Genomic DNA, 24,029 nt, shown 5'->3' with positions numbered 1-24,029 from the left:
TCTCCACCCTCGCTAGTCTCTGATCAAGCATATTAAACCTTAAGCACGCCCTACCCTGCAGCTCTCTATGACCCATGTTGGTTGAGAGCTTAGTTATCATTATAATAATTATAACAAACCACTGGGAAACCTAAAGACAAGACACAGTGATCGTACAAGAAACTGTACGATCATGTACTAAACATGTTTTGCAGATCCTATGAAAGTGGTGCGACAGATCCTATTATAACTACCTAATCTGCTCTGTGGGCACATTTAAATAAAATTATATCAGTATTCATCTTCTTATAGGGGTCATACTCCCAGCAGCCTGTTTTTTACAGTTGGAAACTTGGGTGAACTCGGGTGCGAAGTGAAGCCTCGAGTTTCTTAGCCTCTTCCCACCCAGCTACCATTCCCTCTCTTCGTATACCTTATAGACCGCTTTCCACAACGCGCGAGTGCGAACTTGTGTATTCGTGTGTATCTATATATGCGTGTGTGTGTGTGTGTGTGTGTGTGTGTGTGTGTGTGTGTGTGTGTGTGTGTGTGTGTGTGTGTGTGTGTGTGTGTGTGTGTGTGTTCACCTAGGAGTAGCTTTGAATATTTTGTCATTATGGTAATAGCTTAACAGATATGATACACAGTTATTGTGGGAGAAGAATTTCTGTTCCTGGATCCGCCTCTCGATTGCTCACTAACCCTGACACTTAATGCCTAACCTCAAGACCTTATTGTGTGAGCGAGCGAGATATGACCAGACCTTTAGTAAGATGGGGAAGGAAGAAGGATGGGTAAGGATGGAAATATGGAAAAGGGTTGGGAGGGTAGAGGTGGAGGTGGGGTTTTAAAGGTAAGTGGCCTAACCACTTTGGCGCAATTTAAACAATTGTGTGTGTATGTTGTGTTATTCATGAATACATTAAATTCATAAGATAAGTATACTTCCTGCCCGTCAGTTGCATACAGTTATACCAGCTGTATACCAGCATGACACTGAGTTGGAAGGATGAATACTATTTGCAATTGGCTTTTTTTTATGCGCAAGAGGTCGGTCGTTAGGCTGCAGCTGTAGGTGGTAGTTGCAGAGCGTTCGATGAAGATTGGTTGCTAACTCAGAGTTAGTTGGCTAAGCAGTTTCTGAGGTGATGTCCTGTCGTAGGATGTTTGCAGATGTTACAAGGTTAGTTATAAAGTGTAGAATGATAGAAGTAGGCCTCCTAAAATTTGGGTGCATTTATCCTTGTTGGACGTAGAGTGGTTCTGGTGGCATCCATTCTTCTATTTCTTTGGGGAGGTCACTCAGAATCTTTGGGCGTGGGAAGTTCTCCTTTTGAATGAGACGTCGGACTTTTTGTTGGAGGGTTATTCTTTGAGTTCTGTGGGGAGGTGTGTTGATGATGTAGTCGGTAGTGTTCGATGGTTGGGGAGGATTTTCTCTGTCAGGTACATAGAGTTCCTGCATATTGTCTCTTCTTTAGTTTGTCTAGCCTGACATTAATTGCGGCGATTCCCTGTTGTATGTGCGGAGGGCTTTGTTCTGGATTCTTTGAAGTTATAGCATGTTGGATTTAATTGTTAGTGACATGGGTACGCAAGGGTATTCCAGCAAGGGTGTGAGCATCATCTTATAAAGATGCTTCTTGATGTGGGAGGAGCCTTCTTTAAATCGGATTAGTTGACTAAGGCGAGCTTTCGCTAGATTCACTTTATTGGTGATGTGCGATGTTGAATGGAGCAATCTGTGTATGGCATCTGTTTCGCTTTCTCATACAGATCACAGAGGGTCTAAATCTCGTCTACTCATAATGAACATGACTTTTGGCTGATGCAACAAAAAAGTAATAACAGTACACGTTTACTAAGCCAACAACAACAATTAAAATAACATTTAGAAAAAAGGCAAACAATTTCAGCCATAAATTACAGTTTATAAAAAAAATTAAGACACACATATAACAGGTATATCTCTTAGCTTACTGTGTAGACGAAACGTTTCGGAATAAAGATACGTAACTGTCGCACATATGTCTTACTTATCAACTTGTCGACACTGTATACCATTATTATCTTCAGTTATGAGAGCGAATTTTTACATTTACAGCAGAGCATAAATATTAAACACACAAAGCTTCAGTATTTTCCCCACCACTGTTGCTAACTTAATAAGAATGACCCAGAAAGTGATGCCGCCACTTGTGTATTGTTATTAGGTATCCCTGAAGGCAGACTTTAAGTGGTTGCCTGAATTTTGTTTTTCTTACTTCAATTTTTCTGTTTTCTTTCATTCATAACCCGAGAACCCCCATACGATCGGATTCAGTTTTTCAGCCTTTGTGCACGGTAACGAGGACCAGATTATAGGAACAATTCGCATGTGTAGGAGCCCTGTTACCAAAATTATTGACCTGATTGCCAGCATCCTGGAATGGCTCTTGGGTTAGGTGTTTCCTGACGCGGGTCTAAGTCAGATGATGACCCGCCACTAGAGCATTTGGTCATCTGACCGAGGCCTTCCGCTGGCTTACTTGTCCACCCCTCTGATAACTTCCGAGGCTCTCAGTGGCGTAGCTTCAAACGTTCAACAACAGATATTACAACCCAGGAACAATAAGACCTGTTATCCTGGGTGTAAAGGGCAGCAAGGAGCAGAACAAACACAGCTGAATGACTTTGAATCACATTTTCCTTCACCAAGTGCGATTATAAGTACTTACATGTATGTACACTATACACACAGTTGGAAATGTATGTGTACAACACGGTTAACAAAGGCAAAGACACAGCCTGGAGGCAGAATGGACAACCGTGTTCAACCAGCAGCTGGGTGAAAATGACAAGGGTGAGAATGTGAATGGTGTCCATGTCACCTTCACAATTGCCAGTTCCACAATATGACTGGTTGAGCCTAGGTGCTGATTTGACGATGGGGCTCCCAAATCATCAAACCCTTAGCTACCTGGTTCGCTGGTTGGGAGGAAGCCTTTTATGAGTGTGTTCACATGCTCCGAATAAAAGGTACATACTCTTTGCATGTAACAAGTGACGTCTGCTAATTCGGCGATGGTGAGGAGTAAAATTCAGATGGGTATACCTGGAGGGTACTCTGGGGGTCAACGTCCCCGCTGCCCAGCCCATATAACCATTTTATGTATAAAATTGTGTAAAACTTTGATTTCTGTTTAGTCCTCCCACTCAAAATATATACTGGTGATGATGACACGTGCAGTAAATATGCAAGAGTGCACATACGTACATGTAAACATGTACACATGCATAGATAGGCCCATGAATACATAAATACATGCATATCATTCTTCTCCCGCTGTGGTTGTTTTGCATCCTGTATCGCTTGGTTTGCGATATTTGCATAATACATGCGTATATACAAAAATTCATGCATACATTCTCAAGGAAATGCACTCATTCATATGAAAGTGTGCAAAAATGCATGCATGCATAAATTTGAACATTCATACATCTGCAAACGTGTAAACACACACAGCACAGATGTAGCCATACATAGGCACACGTACTTATACAAATATATACATAAGTGCACATCTGCACATGTATACATACAAAAAATTACATATACAAATACACAAATACCCATATATATACATACATGCAAATATATAAACACTTAACATATATACGTGGTACCTCGAATTTCGGCTATAATTCATTCCAGAAGGCTGTTTGAGTGCTGTTACCAAACGAATTTGTTCCCATAAGGATTAATGTAAATTAGATTAGTCCATTTCAGACCCCCCAAAGTACTCTTACAAAAGCACTTACAAAAATACACGTACATAATTGTTCGAGTTGAGAGCTGTTCGAAATTCGAGGTACATATCACTGTGTATGAAAGTGTACATGTGTACAGAAATTTATACACACAACCATACACACACATACATACTTTATATTTTGCTTACGTTATAAGTTTGTGCTCATCCTCCACTGTTCCTGTTGCATGTACTGAGGTAGAGGAGGCTAGGCTTGTGGAATACAGGGATACTTTTCTGGGATCACGCCAAAATACGTTTGGCTAGACGTGTTAGGAAACATCCTAGGAAACTGCAAGTAATCAAGCTTGATCACGGCAATATTATTATTATTACTATTATTATTATTATTATTATTATTATTATTATTATTATTATTATTATTATTATTATTATTATTATTATTATTATTATTATTATTATTATTATTATTATTATTATTATTATTATTATTATTATTATTTCTATTATTATTATTATTATTATTATTATTATTATTATTATTATTATTATTATTATTATTATTATTATTATTCATCCTCAAAGGGGGACGTTGAAATAGTTGCATGATTTTTTCTTATTTTTTTCTCTCTCTAGAATACGTTATCCTATCGGCTTCAAATTTTCAACACTTGTGTAGGGTGAGGAAGAGCAGATTCCTGGAACAACTGGCATGGTTGAGTGTTCTATGATGGAAGTTGCTGCACCAGTTCCCAGCATCCAGGAATGGATGAGATAACTTGCAAAATCCTCAGTGGCGGAGTTTCAAGCGTTCGAAACACATGAAGAGTGAAATTAACATGTGTAGGTGTAAATTAACATGTGTAGGTGTAAATTAACATGTGTAGGTGTAAATTAACATGTGTAGGTGTAAATTCACATGTGTTGGTGTAAATTCACATGTGTAGGTGTAAATTCACATGTGTAGTAAAAAGGGAAAAGTTTTTGTTCCTGTTTATTCGCGTTAAATAACTTTGATTTAAGCTGTACTGAACAACTTCAGTATTTACTGAGACAACTGAAGGTCATGCTAGTAACTGTTAAGCTGCACATACATCCTGGTAAATTTACTAATGTAGTAAAATAAAAAAAAATATTGTTGGAGTCCGTGCCGTAACTGGGGAATGACTCTTCTGATCGGCTTCAAATTTTCACCACTGGTGTGGTGAAAAATTCGAAATTTGTAGTGAAATTTTGAAATTATACTGAAATGGCAAAAAAAAAAAAGTGGAATTGTTGGAATCAGATCAATTACTAAAGAATGCATTTTTTGATCGGCTTTAAACTTTTACCATGACTGGGCTTTACTACAATACATCTTATCGCTCTCACTTGTGTAAATTTCAATTTGTCAGTTTTATTAAGCACATCGTTTCCCACATAATAACTAGAGAATGCCTCTTGTGATAAGCTTCAAACCCTAAACGCTGGTTTATCTTAATAGGAAGCATCAATTTTGGACTGTGTGGCAGCCAAGTTGCTAATTTCTTGCTAATTTTATACTAAAGGATTTTTTTAAGCAAAATTATTTGTTCTTACAGGATTGTAGAGAAAGTTAAATATAATGTGAATAAAAACAGGAAACTGAAAAAAAATAAAAATCCGCGTTTATTTTTTTTTTTAAGTTTAACGAGGGTAGAATTTATTATTTTCAGAGCATTCTCATCAACATTCTCAGCAACATTCTCAGCAACATTCTCATCAACATTCTCAGCAACATTCTCAGCAACATTCTCATCAACATTCTCAGCAACATTCTCAGCAACATTCTCATCAACATTCTCAGCAACATTCTCAGCAACATTCTCATCAACATTCTCAGCAACATTCTCAGCAACATTCTCAGCAACATTCTCATCAACATTCTCAGCAACATTCTCAGCAACATTCTCATCAACATTCTCAGCAACATTCTCATCAACATTCTCAGCAACATTCTCATCAACATTCTCAGCAACATTCTCAGCAACATTCTCAGCAACATTCTCATCAACATTCTCAGCAACATTCTCAGCAACATTCTCAGCAACATTCTCAGCAACATTCTCAGCAACATTCTCAGCAACATTCTCATCAACATTCTCATCAACATTCTCAGCAACATTCTCATCAACATTCTCAGCAACATTCTCAGCAACATTCTCAGCAACATTCTCAGCAACATTCTCAGCAACATTCTCAGCAACATTCTCAGCAACATTCTCAGCAACATTCTCAGCAACATTCTCAGCAACATTCTCAGCAACATTCTCAGCAACATTCTCAGCAACATTCTCAGCAACATTCTCAGCAACATTCTCATCAACATTCTCAGCAACATTCTCAGCAACATTCTCAGCAACATTCTCAGCAACATTCTCAGCAACATTCTCAGCAACATTCTCAGCAACATTCTCAGCAACATTCTCAGCAACATTCTCAGCAACATTCTCAGCAACATTCTCATCAACATTCTCAGCAACATTCTCAGCAACATTCTCAGTAACATTCTCATCAACATTCTCAGCAACATTCTCAGCAACATTCTCAGCAACATTCTCAGCAACATTCTCAGCAACATTCTCAGCAACATTCTCAGCAACATTCTCAGCAACATTCTCAGCAACATTCTCAGCAACATTCTCAGCAACATTCTCAGCAACATTCTCAGCAACATTCTCAGCAACATTCTCATCAACATTCTCAGCAACATTCTCAGCAACATTCTCAGCAACATTCTCATCAACATTCTCAGCAACATTCTCAGAAACATTCTCAGCAACATTCTCAGCAACATTCTCAGCAACATTCTCAGCAACATTCTCAGCAACATTCTCAGCAACATTCTCAGCAACATTCTCAGCAACATTCTCAGCAACATTCTCAGCAACATTCTTAGCAACATTCTCATCAACATTCTCAGCAACATTCTTAGCAACATTCTCATCAACATTCTCATCAACATTCTCAGCAACATTCTCAGTAACATTCTCAGCAACATTCTCAGCAACATTCTCAGCAACATTCTCAGCAACATTCTCATCAACATTCTCAGCAACATTCTCATCAACATTTTCATCAACATTCTCATCAACATTCTCAGCAACATTCTCAGCAACATTCTCAGCAACATTCTCATCAACATTCTTCAACATTCTCAGCAACATTCTCAGCAACATTCTCAGCAACATTCTCAGCAACATTCTCATCAACATTCTTCAACATTCTCAGCAACATTCTCAGCAACATTCTCAGCAACATTCTCAGCAACATTCTCACCAACATTCTCACCAACATTCTCACCGACATTCTCACCGACATTCTCACCGACATTCTCAACGACATTCTCAACGACATTCTCACCGACATTCTCACCAACATTCTCACCAACATTCTCACCAACATTCTCACCAACATTCTCACCAACATTCTCACCAACATTCTCACCAACATTCTCACCAACATTCTCACCAACATTCTCACCAACATTCTCACCAACATTCTCACCAACATTCTCACCAACATTCTCACCAACATTCTCACCAACATTCTCACCAACATTCTCACCAACATTCTCTGTCAAATTTTAGTTTATTGCTCGAGAACGCCTTATCTGATTGGTTTTAAATTTTCACCATCTTACCAGAAGACATCAGAAACACTGCTGGAACAAGTGTAGAAGCCTTCAAGGTAGGAGAGACAGAGACCAAGTTATACCTTCCTATACTTCCAGGAGCGCCAGGACACCGTCTTGGAAAGAGAGAGTTCTAGAAAAAAATTAAGGAAACAATGCCGCTGTTTCTGGATTGCGAAGCTTTCCAGACAATGTTACTATAAGTCTTCCTAAATGTCTAGTAGTAAATGCACACAGATCTAAATGGGTTGTGAAAACATGTAATTATAATAAGTTTTATAACCTACACAGACCTTGTCTCTGTAAGCAGCAGGAACATTTCACCCATCATGGTAGTTGTATTAATTATCACATATATTGAAGATCCTCACAAGAGCCTCGTCACTATTAATTCCTTAAATCATCTGCAAGAATTTTTTTTTCGCTTAACTGAGAGTTTAAGCAGAAGACTAGTTGATTTTTACTAATTCTATGACATCATTTTGGAAGGCACTTGACTCACATAATGACTAACAACAGATGCTCCAGAATCCGTTAATGCACACTTGCTATATCCCCTATTCATGATAAAGTCACAGAAAGTACCCTGAAGGAAAATGTTCAATATAAATTTGGTAAAGCTGTATCTAGCATTAGGAATATTAGCGAGAAGAAAATAATAAGAGTGAATTTCCTAGGAATGCACTTAGAAGTCTGAGTAGAACCATCATTCACTATGATAATATAAACCTATAGTCTAGAACAGTCTAGTCTAAAAAATATATAATTTTACTTATTCTGTTCCACCTGCTTCCCTCTCTCTGAGGTTTCCAGTAGTTAATTTCTCACAGGTTTCTCTGAAAGAAGAGGTCAATTTCCCGCCTCGAGAGAAGCGAACATCACTTGGACGCCATCCTATCATTGTTGGTGCACTTAAACTCAAAAGACACTGAACTCTTGAAATCTGAATACACTTTCAGATATCCAATAATTAAATTGCTAGCAACCCGGGGCCCGGTACTTCGTGGCAGTGATAGGAACATCACTCGGTTCACCAAACAACGGAAACTTTTATGTTTTACTGGAAACAATTTAGCAGTTTAGCTTATTCTTGGCTCATCAGTCTATGTGCATCCTGGCCCAGGTCAGGTTTTCTATATTTCTTCCACAATCTACAATTAATTCATCATGGCTGGTTTGCAACAGAAGTCAAAATTGACACAATGATAACTGGGATAAAGGCTTCACACTGGGACGAAGTTTATTAACGATTTAACACCATTAACATTACACACTAAGTTTAACAGTACCAATTAACTCGTTGATGACCTCATCATGATCACCATACTGCAACCTTTACAGATTCTCATTCATGGAACAAAAGGAAAAGCTGCAACACCAATAATACATGTCCAAGACAGCAACCACCCAGGGAGGTACTACCGTCCTGTGGTGGTAGGTTGGTAGACAGCAACCACCCAGGGAGGTACTACCGTCCTGTGGTGGTAGGTTGGTAGACAGCAACCACCCAGGGAGGTACTACCGTCCTGTGGTGGTAGGTTGGTAGACAGCAACCACCCAGGGAGGTACTACCGTCCTGTGGTGGTAGGTTGGTAGACAGCAACCACCCAGGGAGGTACTACCGTCCTGTGGTGGTAGGTTGGTAGACAGCAACCACCCAGGGAGGTACTACCGTCCTGTGGTGGTAGGTTGGTAGACAGCAACCACCCAGGGAGGTACTACCGTCCTGTGGTGGTAGGTTGGTAGACAGCAACCACCCAGGGAGGTACTACCGTCCTGTGGTGGTAGGTTGGTAGACAGCAACCACCCAGGGAGGTACTACCGTCCTGTGGTGGTAGGTTGGTAGACAGCAACCACCCAGGGAGGTACTACCGTCCTGTGGTGGTAGGTTGGTAGACAGCAACCACCCAGGGAGGTACTACCGTCCTGTGGTGGTAGGTTGGTAGACAGCAACCACCCAGGGAGGTACTACCGTCCTGTGGTGGTAGGTTGGTAGACAGCAACCACCCAGGGAGGTACTACCGTCCTGTGGTGGTAGGTTGGTAGACAGCAACCACCCAGGGAGGTACTACCGTCCTGTGGTGGTAGGTTGGTAGACAGCAACCACCCAGGGAGGTACTACCGTCCTGTGGTGGTAGGTTGGTAGACAGCAACCACCCAGGGAGGTACTACCGTCCTGTGGTGGTAGGTTGGTAGACAGCAACCACCCAGGGAGGTACTACCGTCCTGTGGTGGTAGGTTGGTAGACAGCAACCACCCAGGGAGGTACTACCGTCCTGTGGTGGTAGGTTGGTAGACAGATATCACCCAGGGAGGTACTGCCGTCCTGTGGTGGTAGGTTGGTAGACAGTTACCACCCAGGGAGGTACTGCCGTCCTGTGGTGGTAGGTTGGTAGACAGCTACCACCCAGGGAGGTACTGCCGTCCTGTGGTGGTAGGTTGGTAGACAGCTACCACCCAGGGAGGTACTGCCGTCCTGTGGTGGTAGGTTGGTAGACAGCAACCTCCCAGGGAGGTACTACCGTCCTGTGGTGGTAGGTTGGTAGACAGCAACCACCCAGGGAGGTACTACCGTCCTGTGGTGGTAGGTTGGTAGACAGCAACCACCCAGGGAGGTACTACCGTCCTGTGGTGGTAGGTTGGTAGACAGCAACCACCCAGGGAGGTACTACCGTCCTGTGGTGGTAGGTTGGTAGACAGCAACCACCCAGGGAGGTACTACCGTCCTGTGGTGGTAGGTTGGTAGACAGCAACCACCCAGGGAGGTACTACCGTCCTGTGGTGGTAGGTTGGTAGACAGTAACCACCCAGGGAGGTACTACCGTCCTGTGGTGGTAGGTTGGTAGACAGCAACCACCCAGGGAGGTACTACCGTCCTGTGGTGGTAGGTTGGTAGACAGCAACCACCCAGGGAGGTACTACCGTCCTGTGGTGGTAGGTTGGTAGACAGCAACCACCCAGGGAGGTACTACCGTCCTGTGGTGGTAGGTTGGTAGACAGCAACCACCCAGGGAGGTACTACCGTCCTGTGGTGGTAGGTTGGTAGACAGCAACCACCCAGGGAGGTACTACCGTCCTGTGGTGGTAGGTTGGTAGACAGCAACCACCCAGGGAGGTACTACCGTCCTGTGGTGGTAGGTTGGTAGACAGCAACCACCCAGGGAGGTACTACCGTCCTGTGGTGGTAGGTTGGTAGACAGCAACCACCCAGGGAGGTACTACCGTCCTGTGGTGGTAGGTTGGTAGACAGCAACCACCCAGGGAGGTACTACCGTCCTGTGGTGGTAGGTTGGTAGACAGCAACCACCCAGGGAGGTACTACCGTCCTGTGGTGGTAGGTTGGTAGACAGTAACCACCCAGGGAGGTACTACCGTCCTGTGGTGGTAGGTTGGTAGACAGCAACCACCCAGGGAGGTACTACCGTCCTGTGGTGGTAGGTTGGTAGACAGCAACCACCCAGGGAGGTACTACCGTCCTGTGGTGGTAGGTTGGTAGACAGCAACCACCCAGGGAGGTACTACCGTCCTGTGGTGGTAGGTTGGTAGACAGCAACCACCCAGGGAGGTACTACCGTCCTGTGGTGGTAGGTTGGTAGACAGTAACCACCCAGGGAGGTACTACCGTCCTGTGGTGGTAGGTTGGTAGACAGCAACCACCCAGGGAGGTACTACCGTCCTGTGGTGGTAGGTTGGTAGACAGCAACCACCCAGGGAGGTACTACCGTCCTGTGGTGGTAGGTTGGTAGACAGTAACCACCCAGGGAGGTACTACCGTCCTGTGGTGGTAGGTTGGTAGACAGCAACCACCCAGGGAGGTACTACCGTCCTGTGGTGGTAGGTTGGTAGACAGCAACCACCCAGGGAGGTACTACCGTCCTGTGGTGGTAGGTTGGTAGACAGCAACCACCCAGGGAGGTACTACCGTCCTGTGGTGGTAGGTTGGTAGACAGCAACCACCCAGGGAGGTACTACCGTCCTGTGGTGGTAGGTTGGTAGACAGCAACCACCCAGGGAGGTACTACCGTCCTGTGGTGGTAGGTTGGTAGACAGCAACCACCCAGGGAGGTACTACCGTCCTGTGGTGGTAGGTTGGTAGACAGCAACCACCCAGGGAGGTACTACCGTCCTGTGGTGGTAGGTTGGTAGACAGTAACCACCCAGGGAGGTACTACCGTCCTGTGGTGGTAGGTTGGTAGACAGCAACCACCCAGGGAGGTACTACCGTCCTGTGGTGGTAGGTTGGTAGACAGCAACCACCCAGGGAGGTACTACCGTCCTGTGGTGGTAGGTTGGTAGACAGCAACCACCCAGGGAGGTACTACCGTCCTGTGGTGGTAGGTTGGTAGACAGTAACCACCCAGGGAGGTACTACCGTCCTGTGGTGGTAGGTTGGTAGACAGTAACCACCCAGGGAGGTACTACCGTCCTGTGGTGGTAGGTTGGTAGACAGTAACCACCCAGGGAGGTACTACCGTCCTGTGGTGGTAGGTTGGTAGACAGCAACCACCCAGGGAGGTACTACCGTCCTGTGGTGGTAGGTTGGTAGACAGTAACCACCCAGGGAGGTACTACCGTCCTGTGGTGGTAGGTTGGTAGACAGCAACCACCCAGGGAGGTACTACCGTCCTGTGGTGGTAGGTTGGTAGACAGCAACCACCCAGGGAGGTACTACCGTCCTGTGGTGGTAGGTTGGTAGACAGCAACCACCCAGGGAGGTACTACCGTCCTGTGGTGGTAGGTTGGTAGACAGCAACCACCCAGGGAGGTACTACCGTCCTGTGGTGGTAGGTTGGTAGACAGCAACCACCCAGGGAGGTACTACCGTCCTGTGGTGGTAGGTTGGTAGACAGTAACCACCCAGGGAGGTACTACCGTCCTGTGGTGGTAGGTTGGTAGACAGCAACCACCCAGGGAGGTACTACCGTCCTGTGGTGGTAGGTTGGTAGACAGCAACCACCCAGGGAGGTACTACCGTCCTGTGGTGGTAGGTTGGTAGACAGTAACCACCCAGGGAGGTACTACCGTCCTGTGGTGGTAGGTTGGTAGACAGCAACCACCCAGGGAGGTACTACCGTCCTGTGGTGGTAGGTTGGTAGACAGTAACCACCCAGGGAGGTACTACCGTCCTGTGGTGGTAGGTTGGTAGACAGCAACCACCCAGGGAGGTACTACCGTCCTGTGGTGGTAGGTTGGTAGACAGCAACCACCCAGGGAGGTACTACCGTCCTGTGGTGGTAGGTTGGTAGACAGCAACCACCCAGGGAGGTACTACCGTCCTGTGGTGGTAGGTTGGTAGACAGCAACCACCCAGGGAGGTACTACCGTCCTGTGGTGGTAGGTTGGTAGACAGCACTACCAGGTTGGTAGACCACCCAGGGAGGTACTACCGTCCTGTGGTGGTAGGTTGGTAGACAGCAACCACCCAGGGAGGTACTACCGTCCTGTGGTGGTAGGTTGGTAGACAGCAACCACCCAGGGAGGTACTACCGTCCTGTGGTGGTAGGTTGGTAGACAGTAACCACCCAGGGAGGTACTACCGTCCTGTGGTGGTAGGTTGGTAGACAGCAACCACCCAGGGAGGTACTACCGTCCTGTGGTGGTAGGTTGGTAGACAGTAACCACCCAGGGAGGTACTACCGTCCTGTGGTGGTAGGTTGGTAGACAGCAACCACCCAGGGAGGTACTACCGTCCTGTGGTGGTAGGTTGGTAGACAGCAACCACCCAGGGAGGTACTACCGTCCTGTGGTGGTAGGTTGGTAGACAGCAACCACCCAGGGAGGTACTACCGTCCTGTGGTGGTAGGTTGGTAGACAGCAACCACCCAGGGAGGTACTACCGTCCTGTGGTGGTAGGTTGGTAGACAGCAACCACCCAGGGAGGTACTACCGTCCTGTGGTGGTAGGTTGGTAGACAGTAACCACCCAGGGAGGTACTACCGTCCTGTGGTGGTAGGTTGGTAGACAGCAACCACCCAGGGAGGTACTACCGTCCTGTGGTGGTAGGTTGGTAGACAGCAACCACCCAGGGAGGTACTACCGTCCTGTGGTGGTAGGTTGGTAGACAGTAACCACCCAGGGAGGTACTACCGTCCTGTGGTGGTAGGTTGGTAGACAGCAACCACCCAGGGAGGTACTACCGTCCTGTGGTGGTAGGTTGGTAGACAGCAACCACCCAGGGAGGTACTACCGTCCTGTGGTGGTAGGTTGGTAGACAGCAACCACCCAGGGAGGTACTACCGTCCTGTGGTGGTAGGTTGGTAGACAGCAACCACCCAGGGAGGTACTACCGTCCTGTGGTGGTAGGTTGGTAGACAGCAACCACCCAGGGAGGTACTACCGTCCTGTGGTGGTAGGTTGGTAGACAGCAACCACCCAGGGAGGTACTACCGTCCTGTGGTGGTAGGTTGGTAGACAGCAACCACCCAGGGAGGTACTACCGTCCTGTGGTGGTAGGTTGGTAGACAGTAACCACCCAGGGAGGTACTACCGTCCTGTGGTGGTAGGTTGGTAGACAGCAACCACCCAGGGAGGTACTACCGTCCTGTGGTGGTAGGTTGGTAGACAGCAACCACCCAGGGAGGTACTACCGTCCTGTGGTGGTAGGTTGGTAGACAGCAACCACCCAGGGAGGTACTACCGTCCTGTGGTGGTAGGTTGGTAGACAGCAACCACCCAGGGAGGTACTACCGTCCTGTGGTGGTAGGTTGGTAGACAGTAACCACCCAGGGAGGTACTACCGTCCTGTGGTGGTAGGTTGGTAGACAGCAACCACCCAGGGAGGTACTACCGTCCTGTGGTGGTAGGTTGGTAGACAGCAATCACCCAGGGAGGTAGGTTGGTAGACAGCAACCACCCAGGGAGGTACTACCGTCCTGTGGTGGTAGGTTGGTAGACAGTAACCACCCAGGGAGGTACTACCGTCCTGTGGTGGTAGGTTGGTAGACAGCAACCACCCAGGGAGGTACTACCGTCCTGTGGTGGTAGGTTGGTAGACAGCAACCACCCAGGGAGGTACTACCGTCCTGTGGTGGTAGGTTGGTAGACAGCAACCACCCAGGGAGGTACTACCGTCCTGTGGTGGTAGGTTGGTAGACAGCAACCACCCAGGGAGGTACTACCGTCCTGTGGTGGTAGGTTGGTAGACAGCAACCACCCAGGGAGGTACTACCGTCCTGTGGTGGTAGGTTGGTAGACAGCAACCACCCAGGGAGGTACTACCGTCCTGTGGTGGTAGGTTGGTAGACAGCAACCACCCAGGGAGGTACTACCGTCCTGTGGTGGTAGGTTGGTAGACAGCAACCACCCAGGGAGGTACTACCGTCCTGTGGTGGTAGGTTGGTAGACAGCAACCACCCAGGGAGGTACTACCGTCCTGTGGTGGTAGGTTGGTAGACAGCAACCACCCAGGGAGGTACTACCGTCCTGTGGTGGTAGGTTGGTAGACAGTAACCACCCAGGGAGGTACTACCGTCCTGTGGTGGTAGGTTGGTAGACAGCAACCACCCAGGGAGGTACTACCGTCCTGTGGTGGTAGGTTGGTAGACAGCAACCACCCAGGGAGGTACTACCGTCCTGTGGTGGTAGGTTGGTAGACAGTAACCACCCAGGGAGGTACTACCGTCCTGTGGTGGTAGGTTGGTAGACAGCAACCACCCAGGGAGGTACTACCGTCCTGTGGTGGTAGGTTGGTAGACAGTAACCACCCAGGGAGGTACTACCGTCTCAAGGCAAATATCCACTCTCAAAATTCCTGCAGGAAGACAGCCTAATGTATCCTCAACAGGAGCATTAGTAATGTCTGACATCCCTGAACAATCACTTGCAGAAACAAATCATTCAGTCTGAACTTCATGATTTGAATTTTGCGATGGAATGTCGCATCTTGAACCCTACACAAAAGAATCTGGTCCCTTACTTCACATCTTATGTGGTTTTCGGCCTCAGACCTGAGTCTGTGATACATAAGTTGTCTCGCCCTCTTACTCACGAGGACCAGACTTACCCTCCACCGCTGGGGAGGTCGGTGGTGGCCTCTCTAGCGAGGTCGGTGGTGGCCTCGCTGGGGAGGTCGGTGGTAGTTTCGCTGGAGAGGTTGGTGGTGGCCTCGCTGGGGAGGTCGGTGGTGGCCTCGCTGGCTAGGTCGGTTGAGGCCTCGCTGGGGAGGTCGGTGGTAGCCTCGCTGGCGAGGTCGGTGGAGGTCTCGCTGGAGAGGTCGGTGGTGGTCTCGCTTGAGAGGTCGGCGGTGTCCTCGCTGGAAGGTCGTGGTGGTCTCGCTGGCAAGGTCGGTGGTGGTCTCGCTGGGGAAGTCGGTGATGGTCTCGCTGGAGAGGTCGGTGGTGGTCTCGCTGGGGAGGTCGGCGGTGGCCTTGCTAGGGAGGTCGGTGGTGGTCTCGCTAGGGAAGTCGGTGATGGTCTCGCTGGAGAGGTCGGTGGTGGCCTCGCTGGGCAGGTCGGCGGTGGTCTCGCTGGGGAGGTCGGCGGTGGCCTCGCTGGGGAGGTCGATGGTGGTCTCGCTGGGGAAGTCGTTGATGGTCTCTCTGAGGAGGTCGGTGGTGGCCTCACTGGGGAGGTCGGTGGTGGTCTCGCTGAGGAGGTCGGTGGTGGCCTCGCTGGGGAGGTCTCCTTGTGGAGGTCGGTGGTGGCCTCGCTGGGGAGGTCTCCTTGTGGAGGTCGGTGGTGGCCTCGCTGGGGAGGTCTCCTTGTGGAGGTCGGTGGTTTTCTCGCTGGGGAGGTCGGTGGTGGCCTCGCTGGGGAGGTTTCCTTGTGGAGGTCGGTGGTGGCCTCGCTGGGGAGGTCTCCTTGTGGAGGTCGGTGGTGGCCTCGCTGGGGAGGTCTCCTTGTGGAGGTCGGTGGTTTTCTCGCTGAAGAGGTCGGTGGTGGCCTCGCTGGGGAGGTCTCCTTGTGGAGGTCGGTGGTGGCCTCGCTGGGGAGGTCTCCTTGTGGAGGTCGGTGGTTTTCTCGCTGAGGAGGTCGGTGGTGGCCTCGCTGGGGAGGTCTCCTGGTGGAGGTCGGTGGTGGCCTCGCTGGGGAGGTCTCCTGGTGGAGGTCGGTGGTGGCCTCGCTGGGGAAGTCTCCTGGTGGAGGTCGGTGGTGGCCTCGCTGGGGAGGTCTCCTGGTGGAGGTCGGTGGTGGCCTCGCTGGGGAGGTCTCCTGGTGGAGGTCGGTGGTGGAGTCTCTGAAGATCTTAAAGTTGTGGTCACTTTCTTGACCACAACTCTATTGTTTCTGGTGACGAAAGTTTTAGTCTTGTTAATGAACACAGTGCTGCTTGTAGGTTCTACACCCCCTGAAGTGCTGCTTGTAGGTTCTACATCCCCTGAAGTGCTGCTTGTAGGTTCTACATCCCCTGAAGTGCTGCTTGTGAGTTCTACACCCCCTGAAGTGCTGCTTGTAGGTTCTACATCCCCTGAAGTGCTGCTTGTGAGTTCTACACCCCCTGAAGTGCTGCTTGTAGGTTCTACATCCCCTGAAGTGCTGCTTGTAGGTTCTACACCCCCTGAAGTGCTGCTTGTAAGTTCTACACCCCCTGAAGTGCTGCTTGTAAGTTCTACATCCCCTGAAGTGCTGCTTGTAGGTTCTACATCCCCTGAAGTGCTGCTTGTAGGTTCTACATCCCCTGAAGTGCTGCTTGTGAGTTCTACACCCCCTGAAGTGCTGCTTGTAGGTTCTACATCCCCTGAAGTGCTGCTTGTAGGTTCTACACCCCCTGAAGTGCTGCTTGTAAGTTCTACACCCCCTGAAGTGCTGCTTGTAAGTTCTACATCCCATGAAGTGCTGCTTGTAGGTTCTACATCCCCTGAAGTGCTGCTTGTAGGTTCTACATCCCCTGAAGTGCTGCTTGTAGGTTCTACATCCCCTGAAGTGCTGCTTGTAGGTTCTACACCCCCTGAAGTGCTGCTTGTAGGTTCTACATCCCCTGAAGTGCTGCTTGTAGGTTCTACACCCCCTGAAGTGCTGCTTGTAAGTTCTACACCCCCTGAAGTGCTGCTTGTAAGTTCTACACCCCCTGAAGTGCTGCTTGTAAGTTCTACATCCCCTGAAGTGCTGCTTGTAATTTCTACACCCCCTGAAGTGCTGCTTGTAAGTTCTACACCCCCTGAAGTGCTGCTTGTAAGTTCTACACCCCCTGAAGTGCTGCTTGTAGGTTCTTTATCCCCTGAAGTGCTGCTTGTACGTTCTACGTCCCCTGAAGTGCTGCTTGTGAGTTCTACATCCCCTGAAGTGCTGCTTGTAAGTTCTACACCCCCTGAAGTGCTGCTTGTAAGTTCTACATCCCCTGAAGTGCTGCTTGTAAGTTCTACATCCCCTGAAGTGCTGATTGTAAGTTCTACATCCCCTGAAGTGCTGATTGTAAGTTCTACACCCCCTGAAGTGCTGCTTGTAAGTTCTACATCCCCTGAAGTGCTGCTTGTAGGTTCTACATCCCCTGAAGTGCTGCTTGTAAGTTCTACACCCCCTGAAGTGCTGCTTGTAAGTTCTACACCCCCTGAAGTGCTGCTTGTAGGTTCTACATCCCCTGAAGTGCTGCTTGTAAGTTCTACATCCCCTGAAGTGCTGCTTGTAAGTTCTACACCCCCTGAAGTGCTGCTTGTAGGTTCTACATCCCCTGAAGTGCTGCTTGTAGGTTCTACATCCCCTGAAGTGCTGCTTGTAGGTTCTACACCCCCTGAAGTGCTGCTTGTAAGTTCTACACCCCCTGAAGTGCTGCTTGTAAGTTCTACACCCCCTGAAGTGCTGCTTGTAGGTTCTACATCCCCTGAAGTGCTGCTTGTAGGTTCTACATCCCCTGAAGTGCTGCTTGTAAGTTCTACATCCCCTGAAGTGCTGCTTGTAAGTTCTACACCCCCTGAAGTGCTGCTTGTAGGTTCTACATCCCCTGAAGTGCTGCTTGTAGGTTCTACATCCCCTGAAGTGCTGCTTGTAGGTTCTACACCCCCTGAAGTGCTGCTTGTAAGTTCTACACCCCCTGAAGTGCTGCTTGTAAGTTCTACATCCCCTGAAGTGCTGCTTGTAATTTCTACACCCCCTGAAGTGCTGCTTGTAAGTTCTACACCCCCTGAAGTGCTGCTTGTAAGTTCTACACCCCCTGAAGTGCTGCTTGTAGGTTCTTTATCCCCTGAAGTGCTGCTTGTACGTTCTACATCCCCTGAAGTGCTGCTTGTAGGTTCTTTATCCCCTGAAGTGCTGCTTGTAGGTTCTTTATCCCCTGAAGTGCTGCTTGTAAGTTCTACATCCCCTGAAGTGCTGCTTGTAGGTTCTTTATCCCCTGAAGTGCTGCTTGTACGTTCTACATCCCCTGAAGTGCTGCTTGTGAGTTCTACATCCCCTGAAGTGCTGCTTGTAAGTTCTACATCCCCTGAAGTGCTGCTTGTAAGTTCTACATCCCCTGAAGTGCTGATTGTAAGTTCTACATCCCCTGAAGTGCTGCTTGTAGGTTCTACATCCCCTGAAGTGCTGCTTGTAAGTTCTACACCCCCTGAAGTGCTGCTTGTAAGTTCTACACCCCCTGAAGTGCTGCTTGTAGGTTCTACATCCCCTGAAGTGCTGCTTGTAAGTTCTACATCCCCTGAAGTGCTGCTTGTAAGTTCTACACCCCCTGAAGTGCTGCTTGTAGGTTCTACATCCCCTGAAGTGCTGCTTGTAAGTTCTACATCCCCTGAAGTGCTGCTTGTAAGTTCTACATCCCCTGAAGTGCTGCTTGTAAGTTCTACATCCCCTGAAGTGCTGCTTGTAGGTTCTTTATCCCCTGAAGTGCTGCTTGTAGGTTCTTTATCCCCTGAAGTGCTGCTTGTAAGTTCTACATCCCCTGAAGTGCTGCTTGTGAGTTCTACATCCCCTGAAGTGCTGCTTGTAAGTTCTACATCCCCTGAAGTGCTGCTTGTAGGTTCTTTATCCCCTGAAGTGCTGCTTGTGAGTTCTACACCCCCTGAAGTGCTGCTTGTGAGTTCTACACCCCCTGAAGTGCTGCTTGTGAGTTCTACATCCCCTGAAGTGCTGCTTGTGAGTTCTACACCCCCTGAAGTGCTGCTTGTAAGTTCTACATCCCCTGAAGTGCTGCTTGTAGGTTCTTTATCCCCTGAAGTGCTGCTTGTAAGTTCTACATCCCCTGAAGTGCTGCTTGTGAGTTCTACACCCCCTGAAGTGCTGCTTGTGAGTTCTACACCCCCTGAAGTGCTGCTTGTGAGTTCTACACCCCCTGAAGTGCTGCTTGTAAGTTCTACATCCCCTGAAGTGCTGCTTGTGAGTTCTACACCCCCTGAAGTGCTGCTTGTGAGTTCTACATCCCCTGAAGTGCTGCTTGTAGGTTCTTTATCCCCTGAAGTGCTGCTTGTAAGTTCTACACCCCCTGAAGTGCTGCTTGTGAGTTCTACACCCCCTGAAGTGCTGCTTGTAGGTTCTATATCCCCTGAAGTGCTGCTTGTAGGTTCTACATCCCCTGAAGTGCTGCTTGTAGGTTCTACATCCCCTTAAGTGCTTCTTGTAGGTTCTACATCCCCTTAAGTGCTTCTTGTAGGTTCTACATACCCTAAAGTGGTGTTTGGGGGTTCCACATCACCTGAAGTGCTGTTTCCAGGTTCTACATCCCCTGAAGTGCTGTTTGTGGGTTCTACGTCCCCTGAAGAGCTGCTTGTGGGTTCTGGAACCCCCGAGGTACTGGCTTCTGCGGCTTCAGCTCGTAACTCTCATTTCTTATTCTCTGCCCCCTGTGTTTGCGGGTTCTACATCCCCTGAAGTGTTGTTTGTAGGTTCTACATCCCTTGAAGTGCTGCTTGTAGGTTCTACTTCCCCTGAAGTGCTGTTTGTAGGTTCTACATCCCCTGAAATGCCGTTTGTGGGTTCTACATCTCCTAAAGTGTTGGTTGTGGGTTCTACATCCCCTGAAGTACTGCTTGTAGGTTCTGGAACCCCAGAGGTACTGGCTTCTGCGGCTTTAGCTTGTGACTCTCATTTCTTCTTCTCTGCTTCCAGTGTTTGTGAGTCATTCATCCCCTGAAGTGCTGTTTGCAGGTTCTACATCCCCTGAAGTCCTGTTTTTAGGTTCTACATCCCCTGCAGTGCTGTTTGTGGGTTCTACGTCCCCTGAAGTGCTGGTTGTTGGTTCTACATCCCCTAAAGTGCTATTCGTGGGTTCTGGAACCCCCGAGGTACTGCCTTCTGTGGCTTCAGCTTGTGACTCACATTTCTTCTTCTCTCCCGCCATCCTCTTCTCCATTTTCACCGAAGGCTCACCTAGTTAGCTCTCCCACTCTTGTTACATCCTTTTACATAAGAACATAAGAATGTAGGAACACTGCAGAAGGCCTACTGGCCCATACGAGGCAGGTCCTTATCATATGAACATTCCTCGTCAAGAAACTCATCGGGTTTTTCCTAAGAGCATACCGAATTTGTAGTCCTGAGTTTCTTGAAGAGTTACATAGTTACATAGCACTTCCATCCATTCTTCCTTACCAGGACCAACTTCCTCTGATCCCCTGAGCCTTCGACTTCCCCTCTAAGCCACCATATTTTTAATGGGTTAGGTTTTGTAGTGCGTGTGTGTGTTGTCTGTGTGTGGGGGGGTTGGGGGAGTTGTAAGGAGGAGAGAGATGGGGAGAAGGAGGGAGGAGGACAGGGAGAGTGATGGAGACGTGGAGAGAGAGTGGGAAGGGGGGTAGAGGGAGAGGGAGAGAAAGTGGGAGTGTCTGACAGTGAAAGTGGGAGAGTGAGACAGCAAGAGGGAGTGTGAGAGTGGGAGAGTGAGACAGTAGCAGAGAGTGGGAGAGTGAGACAGTAAGAGAGAGAGAGTGAGAGAGTGGTAGAGTGTGACAGTAAGAGTGTGAGAGTGGGAGAGAGTGTTTGTGTGTGAACACATACATATGCATAAGTATACATATGAAAGTGGACATACACACATTCAAAACACACACACATGCACTTATACATATTTTTATATTATCCTGCGATGGAACTTGATAACCATCTCCACTCTTCCTTATGTGTGCACTGAAGCAGTGGAGACCCCGCCTGTGGTAAACATTGTTACTTTTCTCGGATCACCCAGCCACCGAAAGAAATTTATACTTAAAATCACAGAAGTAATAGTAGTAGTAGTAATAGTAGATGTAATAGTAGTAACAGTATTAGTAGTTGTAGTAGTAGTGGATTCATCAGAAAACGTCTGGGAATGGGCGGTAATCATCATTGATCCGGGAAAGAATGTACATACAATTCCTTGGTTCAGACCCCCTTTATAAGTATCAGCACATACCCTATGTGCGGTGAAGTGTACCAGGTGCTGTATCACACACAGTGTGACCCGGAGTCAAGGACACACTTGCGCCACACACATTATGACCTGGAGTCAAGGACACAGTTGTACACATTGTGACCTGGAGTTAAGAACACCGCTGTACATACAGTGTGACCTGGAGTTAAGGACACAGTTGGACACAGTGTGACCTGGAATTAAGAACAGCGCTGTACACGCAGTGTGACCTGGAGTCAAGGACACAGTTGTACCACACAGTGTGACCTGGAGTCAAGGATACAGTTAAACACTGGCACAGTTTTTAAGTTGTTCTTAATGAAGCAGAGAGAATGAGTGGGCCATCTTGCAGTTAACACAACACACCGACTCACTGCATCTTCTCTTACATGTAGCTAAACTACTCTTTAGAAACCTCAAATGCAATCTTCCAGTATTCTAAACTATATATATATATATATATATATATATATATATATATATATATATATATATATATATATATATATATATATATATATATATATATATATATATATATATATATATATATATATATATATATATATATATATATATATATATATATATATATATATATATATATGTATTATGGGAAACAGTGCTTAAACCTATAATTTTGAAAGGACTATGACTAATTTAGATGTAACACTCACCGCTTTGAATCTTCCTGTCACTCTTCCAGTTAGTGTGTGAGTGGAAGGACACAGACTTGGTCTTCCTCACACCTGTAGCATGGAGCTCGTCGTACCCCTCGCCCATGGGCATGGGTGATGGGGTGCGTGTGGGCGTGGAGTCAGAGTAGCGTCTGTAACGTGGGCTGGGAGACCTAGGAGGCAACTCATCGCATGGAGACACAGCTCGGCCATTCCTGTTCTGGTGGACCAGGTCCAGACGGTCCATGGAGTCTTGCCTGTCCACCTCGAGGGCCAGGTTGTGGCCACAGTCAGCCATGTTAGGCAGAACTGGGATGCTGAGCTAAGACAGTGTTTACTGAGGCGTGCTGAGCCTCGCCTCTACCACCCACACGCTACACATAGCACCCACACGCTACACATAGCACCCACACGCTACACATAGCACCCACACGCTACACATAGCACCCACACGCTACACATAGCACCCACACGCTACACATAGCACTCACTCACCCAAGTTTTAAATTTTTCTCTGAAAATCAGCACTTTTCTAAACAGGTTTTATTTATTAATATTTCATGACACCAGTAAATCAATCAACTAATAATATAATTTTCAGCATTAAGAGTATTATTACTGATTTACTTGCACTTTATTATCCAACACAACACTAAGTTTATTTATCTTCCAGTTGAACTGACCTTTATTATATTAATCACAACTTTGTGTCACATATATTCCCTAGAAAAAACAAAATTAGATCCATTAATTATGATCCCAGACAACTTAAATGATCTCACTGTATTAATATCATTAATAAAACTAACGTCATCTGTGTGAGTAGTTTTACCCTGACGTAGTTTACCTGTGTTCATTATCACTGCCCAGTCCAACACCAGTGTGTGTCTTATTATCAAGAGAGAGCGCTAAACCCGTAGAAATTATACAGCGCCTGGGGCGAGGGATGGAAGGTATTGAGTCTCCATTCAGGAAACTGAACCAAGAGCCCTTGACCAGCATCAAGGAACCTACCTTGATGTGTAATTGTGTGTGTGTGTGTGTGTGTGTGTGTGTGTGTGTATGTGTGTGTGTGTGTGTGTGTGTATGTGTGTATGTATGTGTGTATGTGTGTGTGTGTGTGTGTGTGTGTGTGTGTGTGTGTGTATGTGTGTGTGTGTGTGTGTGTGTGTGTGTGTGTGTGTGTGTGTGTGTGTGTGTGTGTGTGTGTGTGTGTGTGTGTGTGTGTGTGTGTGTATGTGTGTGTGTGTGTGTGTGTGTGTATGTGTGTGTGTACTCACATATTTGTACTCACCTATTTGTGGTTGCAGGGGTCGAGTCATAGCTCCTGGCCCCGCCTCTTCACTTATTGCTACTAGGTCCTCTCTCTCCCTGCTCCATGAGCTTTATCATACCTCGCCTTAAAACTATGTATGGTTCCCGCCTCCACCACTTCACTTTCTAGGCTATTCCACGGCCTGACTACTCTATGACTGAAGAAATACTTCCTAACAACCCTTTGATTCATCTGAGTCTTCAACTTCCAATTGTGACCTCTTGTGTCTGTGTCCCTTCTCTGGAACATCCCGTCTTTGTCCACCTTGTCTATTCCGCGCAGTATTTTATATGTCGTTATCATGTCTCCCCTGACCCTTCTGTCCTCCAGTGTCGTCAGGCCGATTTCCCTCAACCTTTCTTCGTAGGACAATCCCCGTAGCTCTGGGACTAGTCTTGTTGCAAAC

General features: G+C 47.4%; 1 protein-coding gene across 2 annotated transcripts in view; it reads right to left on the bottom strand.

Moving 5' to 3' along the window:
- Positions 1 to 24,029, bottom strand: part of LOC138853643 (uncharacterized) — a 452,724-nt gene that overhangs the window by 384,696 nt on the left and 43,999 nt on the right. For both annotated transcript variants that reach the window (XM_070091647.1, XM_070091646.1), the window contains exon 2: positions 22,309 to 23,031. In XM_070091647.1, the coding sequence (XP_069947748.1) occupies positions 22,309 to 22,606 (298 nt within the window). In that variant the 5' untranslated portion in view covers positions 22,607 to 23,031. The remainder of the gene's footprint in view (positions 1 to 22,308; positions 23,032 to 24,029) is intronic.

The sequence above is a fragment of the Cherax quadricarinatus genome, chromosome 36, assembly GCF_038502225.1.
Source record: "Cherax quadricarinatus isolate ZL_2023a chromosome 36, ASM3850222v1, whole genome shotgun sequence".
Classification (NCBI taxonomy): domain Eukaryota; kingdom Metazoa; phylum Arthropoda; class Malacostraca; order Decapoda; family Parastacidae; genus Cherax; species Cherax quadricarinatus.
Note: the sequence above shows the minus strand (reverse complement) of the source record. Positions and strands in the feature narration are given on the sequence as shown.